The following is a 21386-nucleotide window of genomic DNA, read 5'->3' as shown; positions in this document are numbered from 1 at the left end:
TCCCCACCAGCTACCCTACATTTCTTCTCTGTTTTGATACCATCAGTAGCCCAAGACAGGGTTAAAACCTTATTGTTACCTCTAAGTCTTCTTTTTCATCCTCATTTTCATTCTGTTGCCAAGTCCAGCGTATTTTTCCTTGCAGTGATTCACTATATCTCCCCACTTCGGTCTGTCCTCATTATTTCTCTCCACCAATCCCTGTCTCCACATTTTTCTTTAGTGACACCAGCCACTCCACTCCCCTTCAAACATGATGCAGTCATTCTTGGAAGTATTTTCTCATATCTGTCCCATCCAGAATGTTCTTCTCTCCCTTTTCGGCCTCCTGAATGAGACCCCACCCTTTAAAGGCCACCCCAAAGCTAAATTCCATCATGTAGCCTTGTGTTTCCAACCTTAGGCCTTTGCACACGTTGGTCTCTTCATCCAGAATGTCTCCTAGCCTCTCTAAGACCAATTCATTTAAGAAATATATGTTGAACATTCCTTATGGAGAAGATACTGGACTATGCACTGAGGATATCTGAGTGAATAAGACCTAGCCTATTCTTATAAGGAATTTCAGCTCAAGATTCCTGTCTCCTGAGATTTTTTCCCTACGGTCCCAGAGGCTAAACTATCAGCTTCCTCATCTGTGACTCTCAGCACCATCTTACAACCAGCCCCTTAGATTTTGAATTCATATTGCTTGAGTCTAAGAATGAATATCTCCCTTCTGACATCTAGCTCAGTGTGTGATAGTTATTTCTTTAGATGACTGTGTCTTTTACTAGAATGTGAATCTCTTGAAATGATACCTTCTCACTCCTGTTTCTTTAACATGTATAATGCCAAACAAAGTGTAAATGCTCAATAACTATTTGAGCAGAAGAAGAAATAAATAGATGGATATATGGTTGGATGGATGGATGGTTAATTGGTTGGATCAATGGATGGATAGAAAGATGGATGGATTGATGATAGATAGATAGATAGATAGATAGATAGATAGATAGATAGATAGATTAGATAGATAAGTAGATGGACAGATGAATGGATAAAAGGATGAACAGATGGACAAATGGACAAATAGATGGATCAATGGATGGAAAATGGGACAGATAGATGGGCAGCTGCATTGGATAGATGGAAGGATGGACAAACGGATGTGTTTATGAATGAGTAGACAGAAGGACTGGATAAACAGGCAATTCTTTCTCGGATGTCTATTTGGATGGATAGATGGATGGACAGATGGATGGATGGATGGAAAAAACTCCCAGTTATATGACACTGTTCAGATCTATAATGATTAGGAAAGAATATTATAGTTAATTGACTAATCATATCCAACAGTGGGCTAGTATATATCTCATACATGGACTGACAATTTTCTAAAAATTAAAATTAATAGAATGCATTTAGAACAAAAGCTATACCGAATAAGATTTCTATGTGGTGATTCTGAAGATCCTTAGAAATTTTAGCACTTCAAGGACCTCACTGAGAATCACTTAGGGGTATATAGACTGGTGTAAACCATTTGAAATGCTGTAAAGTGAGGTTTTTCATTTAAACTAACTACGTGATATAAGCACCTACTATATCTATATGTAGACCATTTCTCTAATGATTTGGGTTTCTAGAACTTATTTGACAACATGTGAGAGCTTCTCTACATTCATATCTTAACAGGATATTTGGCAAACATCTGGCAAAATTATAAGCCATTTGTCTATCTCTCTCAGATACCTTATTGACACATGGATGGCTCAGCAGAAATCCATCATGTATGTTAAGCAATCTCAGAAAATGTTGAATCCCAAGGACGTGAGTGTGGTCATAAATGTTCACTAAGCCAAGTTCAGACACAAAGTCCTAACATTAGAGATGAACTCACTGGAAGCTTAATAACTGACAGTTTCCATACTCTGTCTTCCCTTTCATCTCCAGTTATAGAGCACCAGGCTGGAATGCTGGTCTTGCCTTGGATAAAAATTCTTTCCTCCCTCCCTCATTTTTTCCTTCCTTCATTTCTTTCTACCTTCCTTCCTCAACTGCTGCCTTAGCATTTCACATTTCAAAGCTTTCGTGTATATTAAATCCTTATATTCTATATTATGTATCATGTGCATTTCATTTATTGAAAGGAGAACCCCTCATGCTTTATTTGACTCAGTTTCTTTAGTGGCTACAGGACTCAATAAATGTTTGGTGAATAAACAAATTGCTATCGGACTCCCACTATTTTTGTTTATGTTACACTGTGTTGCAATCATGTATATATCTAAATATATATGAGATCCTGTGTGCAATGAACAAAAATTAACATCCTTATTTTTCAGGTGAGGAAACTGAAGCTCAGAGACATTAAGAGACTATCCTGAGCTTACATAGTACAATAAATGATGAGCTAAAATGCGGGCCTTTGAAATTTTACCCCAGGATCCTTCCATTTGTCCAATGTTCCTTTCATATTATTTAAGACCTATGGGGAACAGAGCCATCATTTCTGTGTGTTGTAACAGATGTGGGTGGGATCTGGAACTCTGAGTTGTAGGAATGACCAATTATTTTCTTTCTTGCCTCAAATGCTGAATAGAGGGAACCATGTATTCAAATATCCTGTAGGGTAAAAGGCATTTGGACACGTGTTACTGTTGCATAAAAACACTCTTTACACAGACTATATTACACAGATTATATGCTGTGTAACAGACAACCCCCAAGCTCAGTGGCTTAAAACTATAAGCATTTGTTATCGTTCACAGCACCATGGATCAGTCGGGTTGCAGTTCTAGGTTCACTGGGCTCTCTCATTGGGTAGGCAACTCTGCTGATCTTACCCACACTGTTTCCCAGGTTCAAGCTGGCTCCAGACTGATCTAGTGTGGTCTTGGTTGGAACAACTGGGCTGTCCTCTTTATGGTCTCTTGGAAGCTCTGCTTCTCAGAACTTTTCCTAAGCTGAGAAAAACTTCATTTCTATTTTACATAACATTTTAAGAGGAAATGTATGATGAAAATATCAAACAGAACTTCGGTTCATTTGCTAAATATGTATTGGGTTTTAAAGGACAGTAGGAATGAAAGATCGGGCCATTATATTTTGTCATGATAGAGACTGTTATTTAATATTTGAAAGCCCATAACTTGTTATAAAGAATATACATGACACAGAGCAAGATACAAGCTTATCTGGAACAGTCTGCTGTTGGGAAATTTCTTTATTGCCCTCCTGCCCTGCATCAGATTCTGTGTTTGAAAGGCAGTCTATGCCTATTCCATGAAAGAAATATAAAGGGATGTGCTTGTATCCCTGCTCAACTTTTTTACCCTAGATATATGGGACCTCTATTTGAAGGCTATTGGTTCCTGAACCTTAGACTGTCTGCCTTTTTTCAAAAAAGTTAAAAGACCCACTCACAGTGTTTCAGATACACGAGGGCAGCTTAGGCGTCAGCAGAAGTGAACTTGAGTTTGGCATAACAAAGAATTTCCTGCCTATGAAAATTGATTATGGAAGTGATACTAAGCCTTCTTTTTTTCTAGATCAGAAGTTTTTAAAAACAAGGTGACTTGATCATGCAGGAAGTGTGTGACTTTATCCTGGCTAAAAAGCAGAGGGGCCAGCCCCAATGTCTGTAATTTACATTTTTTAACATTCAGTTTTATGCCATCAGTAAAGGGCTTCATCTCAGCTCTTATTTATGTTGGGTAGCTCTGTCACAAACACGGAGTCACAGACACGTATGCCTCTTTGGATAGGATTTAGGCGAAGTCATCACTTGAGAATAGCCCATTTCTGCCAGAGGAAATGTGCAAAGAAGCACCACCGTTGATGAAGGAAAGCATCTCAGAGGTCCCTCAGCTACTCACTGTTGAGTTCCTACTTTTGTACATTATGCCAGAACATTTTCTTTTTTCTCATTTCTGGAATTGAACTTAAGATCTTTCTTATAGCTCATATGTCCAAAGAAAAGGATTTTTCATCTAAAACTAAATCTCTTGCCTTGCAAGGATGCCCACCACACTGTGCTTGTCTGAAAATGAATGCGACCACAGTAGGGCTGCCCTTACCAGCCCAGACAGAGGAGGGAAAAAGTATTTGAAAGACTCTTCACGCAAGAAGAGGTAAAATCTGCATATCAAAAAGTAACCAGTGAGGGAAATGTGATTAAATTTGTTTTGAAAGTTTCATTAGCATAACATACCACTTTAACTCCAAAGAGGTATTTGACATCTGTACATTCTGATATTTCAGGGATTTTCTGTAACTTCTTTAAATACCTTTAAGAAGCTGAGCTAGGCTGGAAGATCCATGTTAAACTCCCAGAATGCTGTGTCCAGACTGTTTCCCCTAAGACTTTAATATTCTGTAAACATTCTAAGCATGCTCCTTGCTTGATTGCTGGCACAGTGGACACCAGGTCATCTCTTAGACTTCGAGGTTGTATGGGGCCTCCTGTCCCCTTTTGAAGTCCTTGCACACATGCTACATGTTGCAGACTCGGAGTGGTCCTCTTAGGATTCCATTTTCACCTCCATTTTACAAACCCTGAAATCAAGGTCCCTGGAAATGGAATAACTTGATTCATTCAAAACACACTCTTCGGCGCCCTACCCTCAGCCTGGCCCAAAAGGCACATGTCTCATGAGTGGCAAGAAAACTTAGCTGCTAGCCTTTTTTCTCTGTATATTTGTTCCAGTTTCAACTAGAATTCACATGGCACGAACTTTATTAGGAAAAAGACACAGTCTGCACCTTCAGGTAGATTCTGATGTAGAAGAAGTATTTACTCACCCCAACTCTACCCAGTTTACCGTGGGACCTGCTGTGTTAAATGCTTGAGTTAAATCCTTAGGTTATGGGAAAAGCAAGTCTCTAACTATTAGTAATAGATCCACCTGCCTTCAGATCCATGGTAGCTCGTTTACATAATGAGATTAGAAAATGATATTTTAACTAAAATTAAAGCATGTTTTAACGTTTTTCTTTTAAATATATCAGTGCGTTAGTTACAGGTCATCCCCGACTCATGACAGCCTCATAGCTCTGATCGCCAACTGTGACTCATTATTCTTGCAGTTAGCAAGCAGCTGAAGAGTCAAGATGAACAAATTCCAGACTTTAATTTTCAAGCAAGAATAAATAGACCATCATGCTTCCTTTGCTAAGCTGAATATAAAGAACTTTATGGACAAAAATACCATCAATTGTATTTTCCTTTTTTTTTTTTTTTTGATGTGAAAGGACTTTTAGTGAAGCATTGTTTTCATCTCTTCCTGACTCCAAGTGAATCTACATCTTTTGCATGTTTCCTGCATTAAATTTTTATTGTGTGCATGAAAATCAATATTCCAGATACATGCACAAGTGCACACATTAAAATGAACATGACTTCATTTATTTCCATGATTAGACATTCAAATAAAAGTGCTTGGGTGTCTGTTTTCATATTCATAGGTCGAGATCCGTACATCAGAGGTATTTGTATAAGTGACACTTTTATTACATTCATTTCATTTGCAATATGATAGTGGATCATAAATATGTTACTTTTATGCCACCAAATCTGATTTGTAGCACTTAGCCCCTCACAAGGAGAATACTTGATAGTTTATGGAGCACCTTTCATCCAAGAAGCGCTTTGCAAACATCGGGCCGGGTTCTATCCGGTGTATAAATCACATCTGTGACCCGCCGAATGCCCCACCTGCTTCATCAACCTTCTGGCTACTACTGTAGGGGTGGAGAGTAGTCAGTGATTCCCCCGCAGGCCCCAACGTGATAATGAGAACTTTAAGTTCTGGAAGAAAGAGGCTCAGGTGAACTCTGTATTGCCACATATAGGCCCTGACAGTGGACAGAACATCACATTTAGTTACATGTCTACCTTATCATTTGCAAAACAGGTATGAGGCCCCCATCTGTGGGTTGGATCTTGTATTAAGCGCTGGGGACATGGAGACAAGTAACATGCGGCCTTTGCCTTTCAGATATTCACAGACTTGGAGGGGAGGGCTTTGATGCAGGCTTGACAGTGTTTGTTCCTCTCTTTGCCTCCCCATTCCCTCCCAAGGGTGCACCATACCTGAAAGCAGCTTGTCAAACCCCCAGGTCTGGCATAGGTATATGAGTGCATATAGCAGTCAGTTGCAATCAGAGTGAAAGAAGAGGCCCACCATCAAACATCCCAGCCAGCCTTTGGAGCTGAGCATCAGATACACACCCTATGCTCCCAGAGAAGAGAGTCATCTCCCCACCCACCATCCCACAACGCCCCTCAGCTTACCCTCCCAATTCCCTAGGGTTAGCTTCCTAATCTAGGACCAGCAGGATCCCCCTGCCACACCCAGTAATATACAGGCACAGGTCCCTGTAGCATGCTTCATTACACTCACTACACTGTAGAATGTGTGTACATGGGGTAGACTCAGACTCAGCAGAGCACACTGGGTTTCCTAAGTTCTGATCCTGACTGTATCACTCATAGGATGCATGACCTCAGGCAGGGTACTCACCTTCCTGTGCCTCCGTTTTCTCATCTGCAAAATGGGCATAATAGTGGTATCTACCCTATTAAGTTGTTGTAAGGATTGAATGGTCTACCATGAATAGAAGGCTTTATGATAGTTGTAATGAACACTTTCAGTACTGTGGTAAATAATACTCTCATATATTAATTGCAGTACATGTCATAATAGTGATGCCAATATTTTATTATTATTACTGTCACTGTTTTATTATATGATTCATGTCTGTCTCCTACCATAAGCTTTTGCTTCATGGCAGCAAGAACCATCCTGTGCCACAATGGCACGTAGTAGATGGTCAGTAAATATTCATTGATTGAATGAATGAATTAAACAATGAAGGAACAAATGAATCCACCCACTCATTTGGTGCCACTGCAATGGCTTCTCCAAGCACCATTTTTTATAGCAAGTCTCCTCTGCCACTGACAGCCACAGGCCCCACAGTAATCCCCACAAGTCCTTGGTGTTTGGGGCATCCATTTCCCCACAGAAGAGCCTTACATTCTTCCTGCATAACTAACCCACATGGGCCTTTACAGCCGTCTACCTCCTTCCCACCTAACCCACCATCTGTGTGTCTCCATGCAGGTGCTACTGCCATCTCGGGGGAGGCTCTGAAAGGAGCTGCCTCCTCTGGAGTTGACCCCAGGTGGTAAGTGGTGGAGCTGGCACTTGTTCTAATCTCCTGACTTCCCCAGCAGCCCCTGTGCCACCCCTTGCCTCCCACTGCTGACCTCCAGGGGAATGAGCCCTGCCCTGCCCCAGGAGCTGCTGACCATGAGGCCTCAGAGGGACCAACAGTCCCAAGAACCTGGACAAAGCTACCATCCCCAGGCCCCTGTGGCTTCTTGTGCACTGTGTCACCTCCGTGATTCTGGTGGTTCTTGGCAGCCCTTCTGAAACACTGTGTCTGCGTTCTTCTAGAGTTTAAAACCATTGAGGGAAGCAGCTGCTGAAGCCACATGTTTAGAAAATTTGTCCAGCGACTTATGAAGCTGTATGTAACTGGGGCACTATCACCAGAGGGGTTGTTCCTGCAGTTTGCACGTGTGGAAGAGTTTGTGATAATTCCAGGAGTCCTTTAGTTACATAGACAGTGGTGGTGGGACTTCGTTTAGGGGACAGAAGGACTGTGGAAAGCAGCCTGAGGTTACACCATGGTCCCCTTTGAGTCAGCTGCAAAGGGTGCTCCAAACTGGGCCCAAAGCTCAGAACATGGTGCTCTGGCTTCACAGTTGTGATTTTGCAAATGGCAGGTGCTATCACTGTACAACCCAAAAGAGACTCCCAACTTGGTGCCCAGCTGCAGCTCACCCGGGGCCCCTTCCCACAGGACCTCACCCCTCCCTTTCTTGCTTGGTTCAGATACTCCATGGTGAGAGCTCCCGGTGTCTCCTCTCTCCTGGTAACCCTCTAGAGCCGTGTTTGTTCATCTGAGTTTTCCGGGCCCCTGGTGGTGGATGGAGACAGTGAAGCAGAATGCTTAGGAGCAGACACGGGTCCTGAAGAGCTCCCTGTGGATGGAATTATGGTGAATCCTTGGGTGGGTTGTTAGTTTGTTTGGTGGCCTCTCTTTCTGCACATTCCACTGAAATGCACATTGGGTTGACTACTTTCAAACATGGTGGTGTTGGGCCTCAAGTTCCTTGAGTGTAGAAATGGGGTCATCATGCCCACCTCACCTGGCTTACTGTGGGGATTTCGTGAGCTAGGATTCTTCACCTGCTGGTGCCCCAGTGGCCCTTGCTATACAATCACTAAAGGGTATTGATTGCAGCTGCTGCTGCGTTTTAATGGAGCTGTAGGTGTCATCTCCGCTTCACGATCGACTCAAAGCAGTTCCTAGTATTTAGCAATGTGTGACCTCCCAAAGGGCTCTGGGTTTCTTGTTGGTGTTGTTTTGTGATATAATTCACATAGCATTGCATTCATCATTTTAAACTGTACAATTCAGTGGTGCATAGTGGATCCACTAAGTTGTGCAGCCTTCACCAGTAAGTCCAGAACATTCTCATCTCCTAAAAAAAGAAACCCTGAACCCGTTAGCACTCCCAATCCTCCCTCCCCACCAACTGGCCCCTGGACCTGACAACCACAAGCTTACTTTCTGTCTTTGGATTGGCCTGTTCTGGACATCCATATCATTAGAATCACACAATGTGTGGCTTTTTGTGACTGGCTTCTTTACGGTATATGTGTTAAAGCTTCATCTGTGTTGCAGCATGTGTCCATAATTCATTCCTTTTTATGACAAATAATATTCCACCATAAGGACATCCTAGATTCCGCTTCTCCATCATCAGGTGATGAACATTTGGGTTCTTTCCACTTTTCAACTGCTGTGAGTCACGCTGTCATGAACATTCATGGACAAGTTTTACATAGACACGTATTTTCAGTTCTCTTGGGTGTACACCGAGGAGAGGAATTGCTGGGTCACTTGGTACTTCTGTGTATAACTTTGTGAAAAACTGCCGAGTACTTTTCCTTGGGGCTGCGTTTTAGAAGGACCATCCTGCTTAGATTTGACTTTTTCATTAGCTAAGGAAGGCCATTGGCAAAGGCAGGGGAAAAGAGGGGAGTCTGATCACCTGAGATCCTGCGCACTCACATACAAACCTTCAGGCATTCCCTCCCTTCAGCAGTCCAGGCTCCACCTCACAGAAAGTCACCATGCCGTCTCTGCCACCCTGCATGACATCTTCCCCCCTCATTGTGTCTCCTTTGCCCACCGGCTTCTTTGCATTCTCTCTGCTTTGAGCCACGATACCCGCTCTCACCCAGCGTCCTGCACTGGCTGGGAGGGATCCGGTCACAGAGGTCTCGAGGGGCCAGTCCGCACTGGGCAAGAATACAGCTGAGGCTGCTCTACCCACTCATTTCACCAGTGATCGAGAAATTTTCTGAGCAATGAGCAGTGTCATTTCAGAGTCCTGGGGGAAGGAAACCGTCTAGAAGGGTATTCTCTTCAGACCTGTTGGTTTCCTTAGGAATAAGTGAGTGAGTCCAAGTGAGGAAAGAACTTCTCAACCATGTGAACTTGAGCATATTTCTTAGCTTCTCCAAGACTCAGTTTCTGCATCTGTAAAATGGGTTTAAACTTGCCTACCTGATAAGAGGATCAAGTGAGATACTGTGATACCATGTTCATCATACACAAAAAAAGTTCCTTGTTCCTTTTCTCCCCAGCTGCCCTCCCTCCTGGTTAGGTAGGAGTGGCTTGTACAGACACTGACTTTGTAGTACGACTCCCCTCCCTTTTTTTCTTTACTCTCCCTTCTCACCCCTTGCTCTTTCCTTTCACCGCTTCCTCTCTCCTCTTGCTATTGTCTTACTCTGCCCTCAGCTCCCACCCCAAACATGGGTGTTCTCATGGTGTGGACACAGGGAACTGCCAGTTCTCAAATCACCCGTGTGCTCTTAGGGAGGCAACTCAGGCCAGATCCTCTTAGGCAGATCAGATTATGCCCTGGGTCATTTTGCAGTGCAGATTCCCAGGTCGCGGTGGCGGCAGGCATAGCCAGGCAGCGTCCAGCCTGGCACCCACTGGGCCCCCAGGGAACATGGACTTCCTGGAGGGGGTGGCATGGTCTGGTTTCACCTGTCTGCCTCCCAGGGTTTCAGTTTCTTTCCCCACGAGATCCTAGTCAGGGGCTAGAGCTTTGAGTTACATGCAGTTTTGCAGTCACAGCAGAGGCCTGTGCCTCAGGAGGAAGCACGGGCTTTCGTAGCACTGTGTCCTGGGCCCTGACTTTGTGCCCGGTACTGTGCTTGGTCCGGAGCATGCAGAGGGAGAGGACACACGCCTGCTGTGGGTCCAGTGTTCTGGATACAATGTGGAGTCGAGTGGCCACCAGCGAATAAGGGAATGAACGGTTTTCCAGGCGGAAGGTTTCATACTGTATCAATTATTATTTTTAAGTAACTTTGTAGACCAAAACAGATAACATGGTTCATACAGAAAGTTTAGAAAGAAGAAAGACACGAAGGGACAAAAACCATCATCCTTATCTCCTCTCAGATGAGTTTCTTCAAAAGTAAAAAGCAAAGACACCAAAATGTGTAACTAGGAAATACTAATTATGAAGCAACAGGAGCTTTGTTCAGAGACCTGACCCTTCCCTTACAATGTCACTCAGGGCATCTCCTTTGAGGGTAAAGCTGTTGGAAAAATCCTTCTCTCTTCAAGAGATCCAGTCCACAGAAGAGGTTCTCTCACAACAAGCCAAGACTCTGAGCCTCCTGGGTTGAGCCCAAGCTTTCCAAATAACTGACAGGCACATGCATATACAGAGAGACAAACCGAGCTCTCTGCCGGGACTCCCCGGCTGCCAAATCCCTTTCCAGGGAGGTGTATCATTACCACCTCTTCCCACTGTTTCTGTCCCAAATATCAAATGAGCTTAAGGCAGCATCGGGGGGTGGAACCTCCCAGCCCAGGAGCAGTCTCTGATGTGCCTTCTCTCTCATTTCCAGCTGTCAGGAATGACAGGAACAAGAAAAAGAAGGAGACTTCGAAGCAAGAATGCACAGAGAGCTATGAAATGACAGCTGAGCTGGACGATCTCACAGAGAAGATCCGAAAAGCTCACCAGGAAACTTTTCCTTCGCTCTGCCAGCTGGGTAAATACACCACGGTAAGAGACACTCCTGCCCCAGGCTGCTGGGCGTGTGGAAACCTCGCACATGCATGTGTGCAGAGATACACACACACACACGCTTTGCACTGGGCCTGGCGGGGACTTGCATGCTAGCCGGCTGGGGCTATGTAGTAGCCACTTCCCTCTGTGCGGTAGCCTTTGGGCGTGGGCAGTCAGTGAGTAGGCTGAGTGCCACCTCCCTGCAGTCATGCACACATGCGTTCACGCTGGATGCATTAACTGAGCATTTGCTATAGGACAGGCTGTGTTCCAAGCCCTGGTAACGTGAACTACTGAGTGCTGCTCTCAGAGACTTTGATCTGGTGAAGGAAACAAGTAAAGCCTGTGAAGCGTTACATGGGTCATGACAGACATCTGTACAGAAGGACCCAGGGGAACAAGGGCCCGATCTTTTAAAAACCCCAATCCAGCTGTGAAATCCAGCCAAGATAAAGAGGCCCTCTCCTGGGCCAAGGTCTGCCTTCTGTGAGAGGACATGTACAAAACCCCTAAGACAGGGCCTAGAAAAGTTTGGGGTAGGCATGCCCCATGGCCTGTTGAGTGAATGTTCCCCCTCTGCTTCCCAGCCTTCTGCCAGGAATGACCTTTCACTGAGATTAGAAATACAGAGAGAGAAGGAGGAAAAAGAGAAGTGAGTGAATAAGGCAGGAGGTGTATGTTGGCTGGTCTAGGTTGCGCCAGTGGAGAGGTCATGAGGTGCTTTAATTTTTCCAAGTGGTTTTTGCATATATTATGTTCACTGATGTATATTTCTAACTTGTGGCATGTCATAGACACTCAATATATATTTGATGAATTAATATAACTAGAATGTTGTTCTGGCCTCTTTAAAAACCTTAGGTTGCTCACCTACAATGCTATAGTACACATACTTTAAAAAAAAAATCCAAATATTGTAGCCCTTGGTGGTTTGGTGACTGGTATGCTAGAAAAAGGATAGCATGGGAGGTCCTGAAGATAAAAAGACAGAATAGTGATACCAGCAAGAAAAAACCACAGTGAGTGGAGGGGCTTTGCAGCAGCTCTTGGTGAGCATGGGGTGTAGTGCGCTAGGATGTTGGTGCCACCATGGTATCTGTAACACGAGAATGGGGACCAGGAGCAGGCCCAGAGGGGCGCCTGTGGAAACTGATGCCCGCACACGCCTAGGTGGCTTCTCAGATGAGGATGAGGCTACACAGTTGGGTGGCACCAGCTTCTGAAGGGCTGGTACCCACCTTAAACAGATAAGTCTCCTGGCTAAGCCCAGATCTGGTGGATCTGGAAGCAGAGGTAGAACCTTGCGCAGTACTTCTCAAAACTCAGTGTGCATCTGACGCGTCTGGTGATCTTTTCACAATGCAGGTTCCGGTGCAGCAGGCATGGCCTAGGGGCATTTCTAACAAGCTGCCAGGCTACTGATGCTGCTGGTCTGCAGACCAGACTCTGAAGAGCAAATAAGCTGGGCTTTGAGAAGCAAGAGCCAGGGTGGCACCCTGGGGCCCAGCTCGCCCATTGGTGTCAGCCAGGAGAAACACTGGCATGTCTGCCAGGCCGAGGGAGAGGCTCGGCTTCACCTCAACCAGCCTTCACTGAGCTTGGGGAGCACTGTCCCATCCCAGAGCAGGGACACAGGCCAGGACAAGACTGGACACTGTAAGGGAGCTTTCATTTTCACCTGGGAGAGAAAGTGGAATGTGACCCCATGTATCCAGAACCGAGGCCTGGAACCACACGAATGTACTTCAAGTCCTGCTCAGCCTCCATCAGCCCCGTGACAGTGAACAAATTACTTAACGTCTCTCAGCCTCAGGTTTCCCATCTCTAAATGGGAATAATGTGAAGCAGTTGGGAGGATGAAATGAGTCAATTTGTGAAAAGCTGCTGTGATGGGACCCAAATATATCTACCTAGCAGTGGAGTGGCAGAAGCATCATCCAGCCATGCGTCTTCTACTGGCTATGAACTGACCCTCCAGGGACCTGGCCCCCATGCTGGGTGCATCTGACAATACAGAAAAGTAACATGATGAATAACCAATACCAAAAAGTATGGCATTTCTTTCTTTCAGAAATACTTACTAATTGCCAGCCATTCAGTGGCATTTCAGGCCCTGTATTGGGCTGTGTATCAAGATGGGGGCATCTTGACCTAAGAAATGGGGGAACTCAGGCTGGCACCGTGGGAAGGGATGAAAACAGAAGATGAGAGAAAACGGGCGTTGTACAATAGTGGACTGTGTTGAGTTGACAGCGAGAGGGAAGAGAGAATGGGAAAAGCCTGGCAGAGTCTTGAGTGCCAGTTGAGGAGTCTGTATTTTAGTTCGTAGATAATGAACAGTAATTGATGGGTTGTGGTCAAAAATCTTTATTATCATTGTAATCATTATTACATCTAATATTTATTGAGCATTTACTATGTACTAGGGACCATGCTAAGTACTGTAAGTATACTAATTCTTTTACTCCTTGTGAGGACTCTATGAATTGGGTTTCGTTGCCCTCATGTTACAGATGCGAAAGCCAAGTACAGAAAGCCTAGATAACGTTCCCCTTTCTCTCAGTCAACAAGTGGTCAGAGGTGAGACTTGAACTTGAACAGCCTGACTCCAGGGCCACTCTTTTAACCACTACACTCTACACAGAATCCCTCGAGAGGGTTGCCAGAACGGGAGAATGGAAGCTGGGGCCATTGGAGGCATCTAGCTAGGAGGAGAGAGCTATGACCCAGGAATAAATCAATCTTGTAGCTCCAAGAAAGTCAGAGGAAAAGAGATCAGAGTAGGGAGGTCTTCCTGAAAGAGGAGACTTTTGATCCAGTTCATGAGGTGAGAGACTTTATATGGCAGTACCTAGGGCCACTAACTGCTACATCAGGGGCCCCCTCCGTCTCCTCCAGGTGGTATCTTAGCACTGCCAAGTCAGTCCCCAGACCCTGACTCACCTAGTAACCAGGTGAAACGGCTCCCACTCTAGCCTGGAGGAGGGCAGGACAAACACAACGTCCAGCATTTGCCCCTCCTGGAACGTGCGCCTGGTGTGACCGGGGGTTCCTACAGGGTGGCTCACATGTGAGGCATTGGCACTCCTGTGGGCGGTCCCTCACCACTGATGAGTAGAAGCTGGAGAGGTAAACCCCTCGGCTTCCTGATTCCTTGGGCAGGATAACTCTTAGGTATCCTCTAAACCATCTCCCAGAGTTTCCCAACTAGACGGAGCCCTGACTGCCCACAGTGATGAACTCCGCTGGCCGCCTTCCTTCCCTGCCCACTCAGCTCCTCCAGTGCTTCCTGGGATCCCCTCCCAGTAAACCACCGTGCATTCCAATTCTAGTCTCAGCCTCAGCTTCTGGCCTGAGAGAGAGGCTTCCCTGTGGGCCTCCAGAGCCCTTTCCTATCCACCCCAATATGGGGGTGACACCCCCAGTCCTCAACTGGGGCCCAACCTCCTAAACACTTTGTGGAGACTTTTTGTACTTCTTTCAATCAGGCAGGAAAAACAGAAGCACAATTTTATCTCTAAAGCGTGGCCCTTGGCTACTGGGCATCCTTCCAGAGGCCTGCTGCCCACCGCGGGGTGGAGGGTGCTCTGAGCCAGTCTCGCAGCTCACCGCGCTCTTCATTTCTACTATCCCTCCCCAGATCTAGCTGTGTTTTTATTGTGAGCCACTTAAAATCCTTTCTGGAAGTCGGTGGTATAAATAAATAACAGCAGCCATAACACATTCTCTGCAAGCTCTTAGTTCCGAGTTGAACATTTTTAAAAAGAGCTTTTTTTAGACCGGCAGTTGCTTCCACGGCAAGAAACTTCCTGTCATCTTCACCAGAGTGGCATCCCTGTCAGATGCCTTTGGAATTAGTGGGCAGAGAGGAATAAAAAAGGCAGCCAGCTGCGCATCTACAGATCTTTGAAAGAGTAGTTCCTTTTTCTTCCCTAATTAGGGTAGATTTGGGACAAATGGTTGGGTCCCAGGAGGCCGCAGGAATGGATGGAAGAGGCAGAAGCTTATCCCCACCACCCCCAGCTCAGGCCAGGGCAGGGCACTCACCCACAATCTTCAGAGCTGTTATCCCCGGGAAGGTTTCTACCCAATGACCCTCCGCCGCCATAAAAGGAGAGAGGGTGGATTTCCCGTGGAAAGGTGGAAAGCAGGAGAGAAGCTATTTATAGATGAGCTTTCCGAAATAGAATCAGGACTGAACCAGAGGCACCATCCTAGCTCTGAGGACGTGTTCTCCATTTCCTTAGGGTGAACCCTAGTGACTGTCATCTGGGCTTTAGGGCCTCATAAATTCAAGTTCAACTCTAACCCCTGCTCCTAAGGAGTTACATGACTTTGGAGAGTGACATCGTCATGTGTGCCTCAGCTCCTTCATCTGTAGAACGGGCGTTTTGAAAACATCCACCTCCTGCCTGGAGGGTTCTATGAGAAAACTCTATGGAGCGCCTTGCACAGTTTCCGGCGCAGAGGAGGTTCCACGAGAAAACTATATGGAGCGCCTTGCACAGTTTCCGGCGCAGAGGAGGCGTGCTGAATGTGCAGCTCTCCTCCTCTCCGTCCCATCATAAGTGTCTTGTCATTTTTTCGAGCCACATGCCCAGGTTCTGTAAAGTAGCGTGGGTGTGACCGTGGGACGGATTTCCAGGTGGTGTAGCTCCCACCTCCAGCTCGTGCTGTCTGCTCAGGGCTGCCTCTGCTCCCGGCCTCCCGCAGCTCTGCCGTGTGCGCGCTGCTCATCACCACGTGGGGCCTGGCAGGAGGTAAGCTGTCCTCCGAGGGGCTCGTGAATGTGAACTATGAAGATTTAAGAAGTCCTTGACCGGGCGCGGTGGCTCAAGCCTGTAATCCCAGCACTTTGGGAGGCCGAGGTGGGCAGATCACAAGGTCAGGAAATCGAGACCATCCTGGCTAACACGGTGAAACCCCGTCTCTACTAAAAATACGAAAAATCAGCCGGGCGTGGTGGTGCGCGCCTGTAGTCCCAGCTACTGGGAGGCTGAGGCAGGAGAATGGCGTAAACCCGGGAGGCAGAGCTTGCAGTGAGCCAAGATCGCTCCACTGCACTCCAGCCGGGGCAACACAGCGAGACTCTGTCTCAAAAAAAAAAAAAAAAAAAGAAGCCCTTAACCCGCTCGGAAAAATGACCACAAACAGAATTGTGAAACCGTGAGAAGACTTTCCAGGAGACACACCATAGAAAAGGAAGGCTGTTTTGAACCCTTGTAGTCATGGGTGGACTTGGTGTGCTTTTTGGAAATTAACATTTGTGATCAGCCAGAGGAGCAGAACCTGGAACTCGGGGAGCTCAGCCTGCCAGGAGAGATGCAGCAGCAGGGGTGGAAAGTCAGTGGGGGCCACGAAACCTGAGTTCCAGTCCCCACTCTCACCTCACGGCTGTCTGACTTTAAGCCAGCTGTTAGTGAGCCTCAGTTTCTTGCTAGTAAACACACGTGTGCTGCCGGTTTCACCCAGCCAGTGGTCCCCAACCTTTTTGGCACTAGGGACCAGTTTCATGGAAGACAATTTTTCCATGGATGCGGGGCTTGGGTATGGTTTCAGGATGAAACTACCCCACCTCAGATCATCAGGCATTAGTTCGGTTCTCATAAGGAGTGGGCAACTTAGATCCCTCGCATGTGCACTTTGCAACAGGGTTCATGCTCCTGTGGGAATGTAATGCCGCCACTGATCTGCAGGAGGTGGAGCTCAGGCTATAACGCTCACTCCTGGCCACTCACCTCCTGCTGCGTGGCCCAGTTCCTAGCAGGACATTGACCAGTACCCATCCACGACCCAGGGCTTGGAGACCCCTGACCTAGAACATTCTTTCATGTTGCAACAACCAAGGACTGCATACCTACTGTGTTAGTTTCCTAGGGCTGCTGAAACAAAATAATACAAACTGGGTGGCTTGAGACAACGTTATTTGATTGTGTTTCTGGAGGCTAGAAGTCCCAAAATCAAGGTGTGTGCATGGCCACGCTGTCTCTGACAGCTCTAGGAGAGAGCCCTTTCTTGCGTCTCATAGCTTCCGGCATGGAAGGCGGTGCTTGTAGTTGCATGACACCGATCCTCCGTCGTCTTATGGCCATCTTCTCCCTGTGTGTCTTCACCATGTCTTCTCTCTATGCATGTCAACCTCTGTCCAGATTTCCACATTTATTTTTTTATAAGGGCACCAGTCATACTGGATTCGGGCCTACCCTAATAACCTCACTTTAACTTGATTACCCCTATAAAGTCCGTATTTCCAAATAGCATCACATTCTGACATACTCGGGCTAGGATTTCAACACATCTTTTTACGGGACACAGTTTAACCCATAGCAAACAGTAACACCTAGTGAGTGCAGAATTGGAGTGCACGGACATTACCTTTCCATGCCGGCCGCTCTCTGCAAAGCCTAGCTGGAAGTCAAATTTTGTCACAAGTGTGGTGAGTATTTAGAAACCTCTGGCAGCACACGTAAGTCCTGATCTTTTGAAGAAAAATGTTCTGTAGGCACTGCACTAAGTACCCACATTCTTCCTGAGTAGTGGAACAAGGGAAAGACGTTCCCAGCAAAAGCAATGGCGTGAACCTGGCACAGGGTTTCACAGGGATGGGGCGGGGTGCGAGGGAGGCAGAGCTAAGTTTGAGGAGGTAGGTCGGGGCTGGCTTCCTGGGGGCTTTGGGTGCGGGATAAAGTGTGTGAATATTAGCCCTCGGGAGCCAAGGGGAGTTTCTAGTCAGGAGAAAAAGCAGTTCCAAGAAGGTGGCCCCTAGCTGCTGTGTCTGACTGGAAGGCTTCGGCAGGGACACAGGGCAGGGCTTTTGATCGTTCTCAGATGTATCCTGCAGCTCCAGAAGGCATTCATGGCCCCTTTCAGCAGCTGGGACCACTCCAGAATTCCAGTATTTCCTGGACATCCTCTAGGGTCTTGGACTACACCCACCACACCACCCCTGCACTCTACCCAAGGTCCCGGATCTCTGAACCCCCAGGAGTGAAGGGGCTGCAGATGGACAGATGGTCCCTTCCAGGGTCATGTCCCAGCTCAGGAACCTTAGACGATGGTGGTCCAGGAGCACACCTGAAGCATGACCTCCAGGGGAATCCCGCAGCATCACTCTTGCTGTGAGCCAGGTTGCTAGGAAACACTCGAAAGATTCTAGAGACCCTCCCTACTTGCCCTCTCCCATTGCCCTTTGCTCGAAGCCCTCTCTGCCCACACACTGCACCATGCCGTTAAGATGACGCCCTCGTGTCTACCCAGAGCTACAGGGTGGCTGCCAAGCTGCCTTCTCCCCACTGTTGGAGGCATGTGGTCCTGAGGAAAATGCTGCAGGCACGCTGGGGGCCTTCTCTTCTGTTCTCCTCTGTTGGGGGCAGACGTTCCCGAAGCCATCTTGTCATAGTGCCTAGATAATGTGTGTGTTGACCACAAAGAGATGTTGGCTGGCACATAACATTCTCTTTATAGGCGTGCTGGAGCTCTTGTAGCTACCTGATGGAAGCATCCAGAGATTCCAACAAGGAGGGAGATCACAGATGCAACCACGGGCTTTAGGAGTCAGGAAGTTCTAACCAGAAAGTAGAAATATGTGAGGAATCAGTAGGGAGCGGGGTGACATGGTGCAGCCTAAACACCCCAACCCAATTGTGTGGGTGAATCCCATATCCTCCAGTTCTCCTGCAGTATCTTGCACAAATGACTGCGCTTCTGTGGGCCTTCGCTTCCTTATCAGCCAAATGGGGACCATAATAGTGCCTACCGCATGGGGGCGCTGTGAAAAGTAAAGCGAGTCAATGATTGTTAAGCACATAGAACAGTGCCTGGCACGAGGCAAGCCCTAGAAAAGGGTTGGTTACCTACAAAAACATACAAAATGCAGGAATGGAATGTGAGTGACAGGGACAGTCTGCAAATTGAACTTGAAAGGACATCAGTCTCCAGGATGGTGGAAGGAGGCACCTCCATGGATATACCCAACATTGCCACAGATCTTTCATTCTTTATTCCTTTAATGAAAATTTACATTTCCTGCTTAGCTTTGAAAAAAAAAGCCAGAACCCTTGAACAAACCACTGTAATACCCAGGCGCTGCCTCCAGCGCGATTTAAAGATGCTGGTGATTCCACTTTCCTTTATGGGTCTTGTTCTGAAAGTCCTGCCAGTCCAGGAAGGCAGCCTGTTGCAGCAGAGAACCAAACCAGCAGAAGAAAGGGATCCATTTGAGTGGCAAAACTTGCCATTTAATTGGATTTCATAGTAGGATTGGGCTTTTCTGCTGCTTAAGATGGCCCTGGGAGGCCATGGCGCAATCCTCCATATGGGCCACCGCGCAGCATCCTGGGGAGGCGCTGCAGCTCCTGTGTCTCCTGCCGAAGAGGGGACCTCCCTGGAAGCCCTGAGCAGACTCACAACTGGCAGCAGATGGAGGAGAGCCCCTTGCCCTTCTGCCTTGGCTGTTTTCCTCATCAGCCTGCCTCATATTCACAGCAAGGGCCCCTCCTCACCACCCAATTTTCTGCCTCTCCTCTGCTGGTTTTCCTTCCTGCACACTCAGAAATGCTGCTGAAAATCCACACTTCCCTGGTGCTCCCCACAGCCGCCTTCATTACCAACCCAAGCAGGCCAGGGATCTCCATTTGCCACAGCTGGAAGATAATATATAAGCCATTTGAAGCCTCATGCCTATGAATCCAGCAGCCAGTATAATAAAACACCAGGTTATTTTGTGTTTTATTAACTGCCTCTTCCCTTCAGTTTGCATAATAGTGAGTTAGATTTACATGCCGTTAAGACGGCTGTGCATTATTTTTAATAGAAGGTGCGACAGGCTCCTCTCTCAGCCCTGGCGCGTGATAAAGTAACCTCATCCAATGTTGATGAAGATTTCGTTCACACTTGCTGGGTCTGGGCAATGTCTTTTTTTCCAGATGGATACTCTATAGTAAAATGATTTCCCTCCATAAGCTTGACTCTCCGTCCCTCTCTTCCGTGTCATCTTCCTATGAACCGGATAAACTGCCTATTAAATTTAATTACGGTCCGAATGGCCACATATCTTGATCTCATGTTCCCCCAAGTGTACTGTATTCCACCAAGGTCCTTGAGGAAGGAATAAAATAAATCTGAAGGATGCGTGTCTACTCTCCACAAGGAATGTCATGGAAGGCACACTTGGCCACCATCATTTTTACAGTGTCTAGGGCACCTCGTGCAAACTCTCCTTCCTGGCTTTCCATGCAGACGTTCAAAGCAAGAGCTAGTTTTATTGACTTCCTGTAGACTGATTTTAACTGAGGTGGGGAACTAAAGATACCAGTTTGAGAAACACAGTACCTCTCCTGAGCTGTTTACATTTGTCAGAGGACAACGTCAGCCTTTTGTTGGATGGTAAATTACAAATATCTCATTTTATCTGTAAATATCTTCATATGCATTCTAAATGAAAGAAGCTTCTGCAAACAAAAGTAAAGCATCATTGCCGTTATTACCATCCTAAAATAAAATTATCTCCAACACCTAATAGCTCATATTTCTAGTTTTCTCATACATATCACCATCTCTTTACAGTTTTTTTTTTTTTTGAATTAAAATTTAGATAAGGTTTACATCACGCAATTGGTTGTCAGTCTTCTCAGTATCTTAGGTCAGGTTTATTGCAGTATAATTTACATAATGTAATGTTTATCTTTTTTAAAGGTATAATTTGATGAGTGTGACAAAAGTACACAGTCACATAACCTGACCCCAGTCACGATGTAGAACATTTCCACTGCTCCAAAGAGTTTCCTCGTGCACCAGTGGTCAGTCCCCACCTGCATTCCCACTCCTGGAAAACCACTGAGCTGTTCTCAATCACTAGAGTTTTGCCTTTTCCAGAATGTCATATAAATTGAATCATTTTGTATGTGGGCGTTTATGTGTGCCTTCTTTGGTTTAGCATGCTTCCAAGGTTTATCCATGTTGTAACATGTATTACAGTTTCCTTCCTTATTAACGCTACCTAGCATTTTCAATGCAAAGTTGTAATCACAATTTATTTATCCACCCACCAGTTAACGAGCATTTGGGTTGAGTTGCTTTCAATCTATACATTTCTCTCTCCACTTGTTTTTCTCTCTTGCAATGTACTCATTGAAAAAACCGGTTCATTGGTTTTGTGGATTTTCTGGCATTCTGGATGTTGACAGCTATACCCCTTTTGGGTCGTTTACCATATCCCTGGATTTCC

The 21386-nt window shown here is 46.2% G+C and overlaps 2 protein-coding genes across 6 annotated transcripts in view; both read left to right on the top strand.

Annotated features, from left to right (window-relative positions):
- Positions 1-21386, top strand: part of OXSM (3-oxoacyl-ACP synthase, mitochondrial) — a 488173-nt gene that overhangs the window by 251687 nt on the left and 215100 nt on the right. The gene's annotated exons all lie outside the window — the stretch shown is intronic.
- RARB (retinoic acid receptor beta) overlaps positions 1-21386 on the top strand; it is a 770770-nt gene that overhangs the window by 731246 nt on the left and 18138 nt on the right. For all 5 annotated transcript variants that reach the window (XM_050779494.1, XM_050779495.1, XM_050779496.1 and 2 more), the window contains one exon: positions 10998-11158. In XM_050779494.1, coding sequence (XP_050635451.1) covers positions 10998-11158 — 161 coding nt within the window. The remainder of the gene's footprint in view (positions 1-10997; positions 11159-21386) is intronic.

The sequence above is a fragment of the Macaca thibetana genome, chromosome 2, assembly GCF_024542745.1.
Source record: "Macaca thibetana thibetana isolate TM-01 chromosome 2, ASM2454274v1, whole genome shotgun sequence".
NCBI lineage: Eukaryota > Metazoa > Chordata > Mammalia > Primates > Cercopithecidae > Macaca > Macaca thibetana.
Note: the sequence above shows the minus strand (reverse complement) of the source record. Positions and strands in the feature narration are given on the sequence as shown.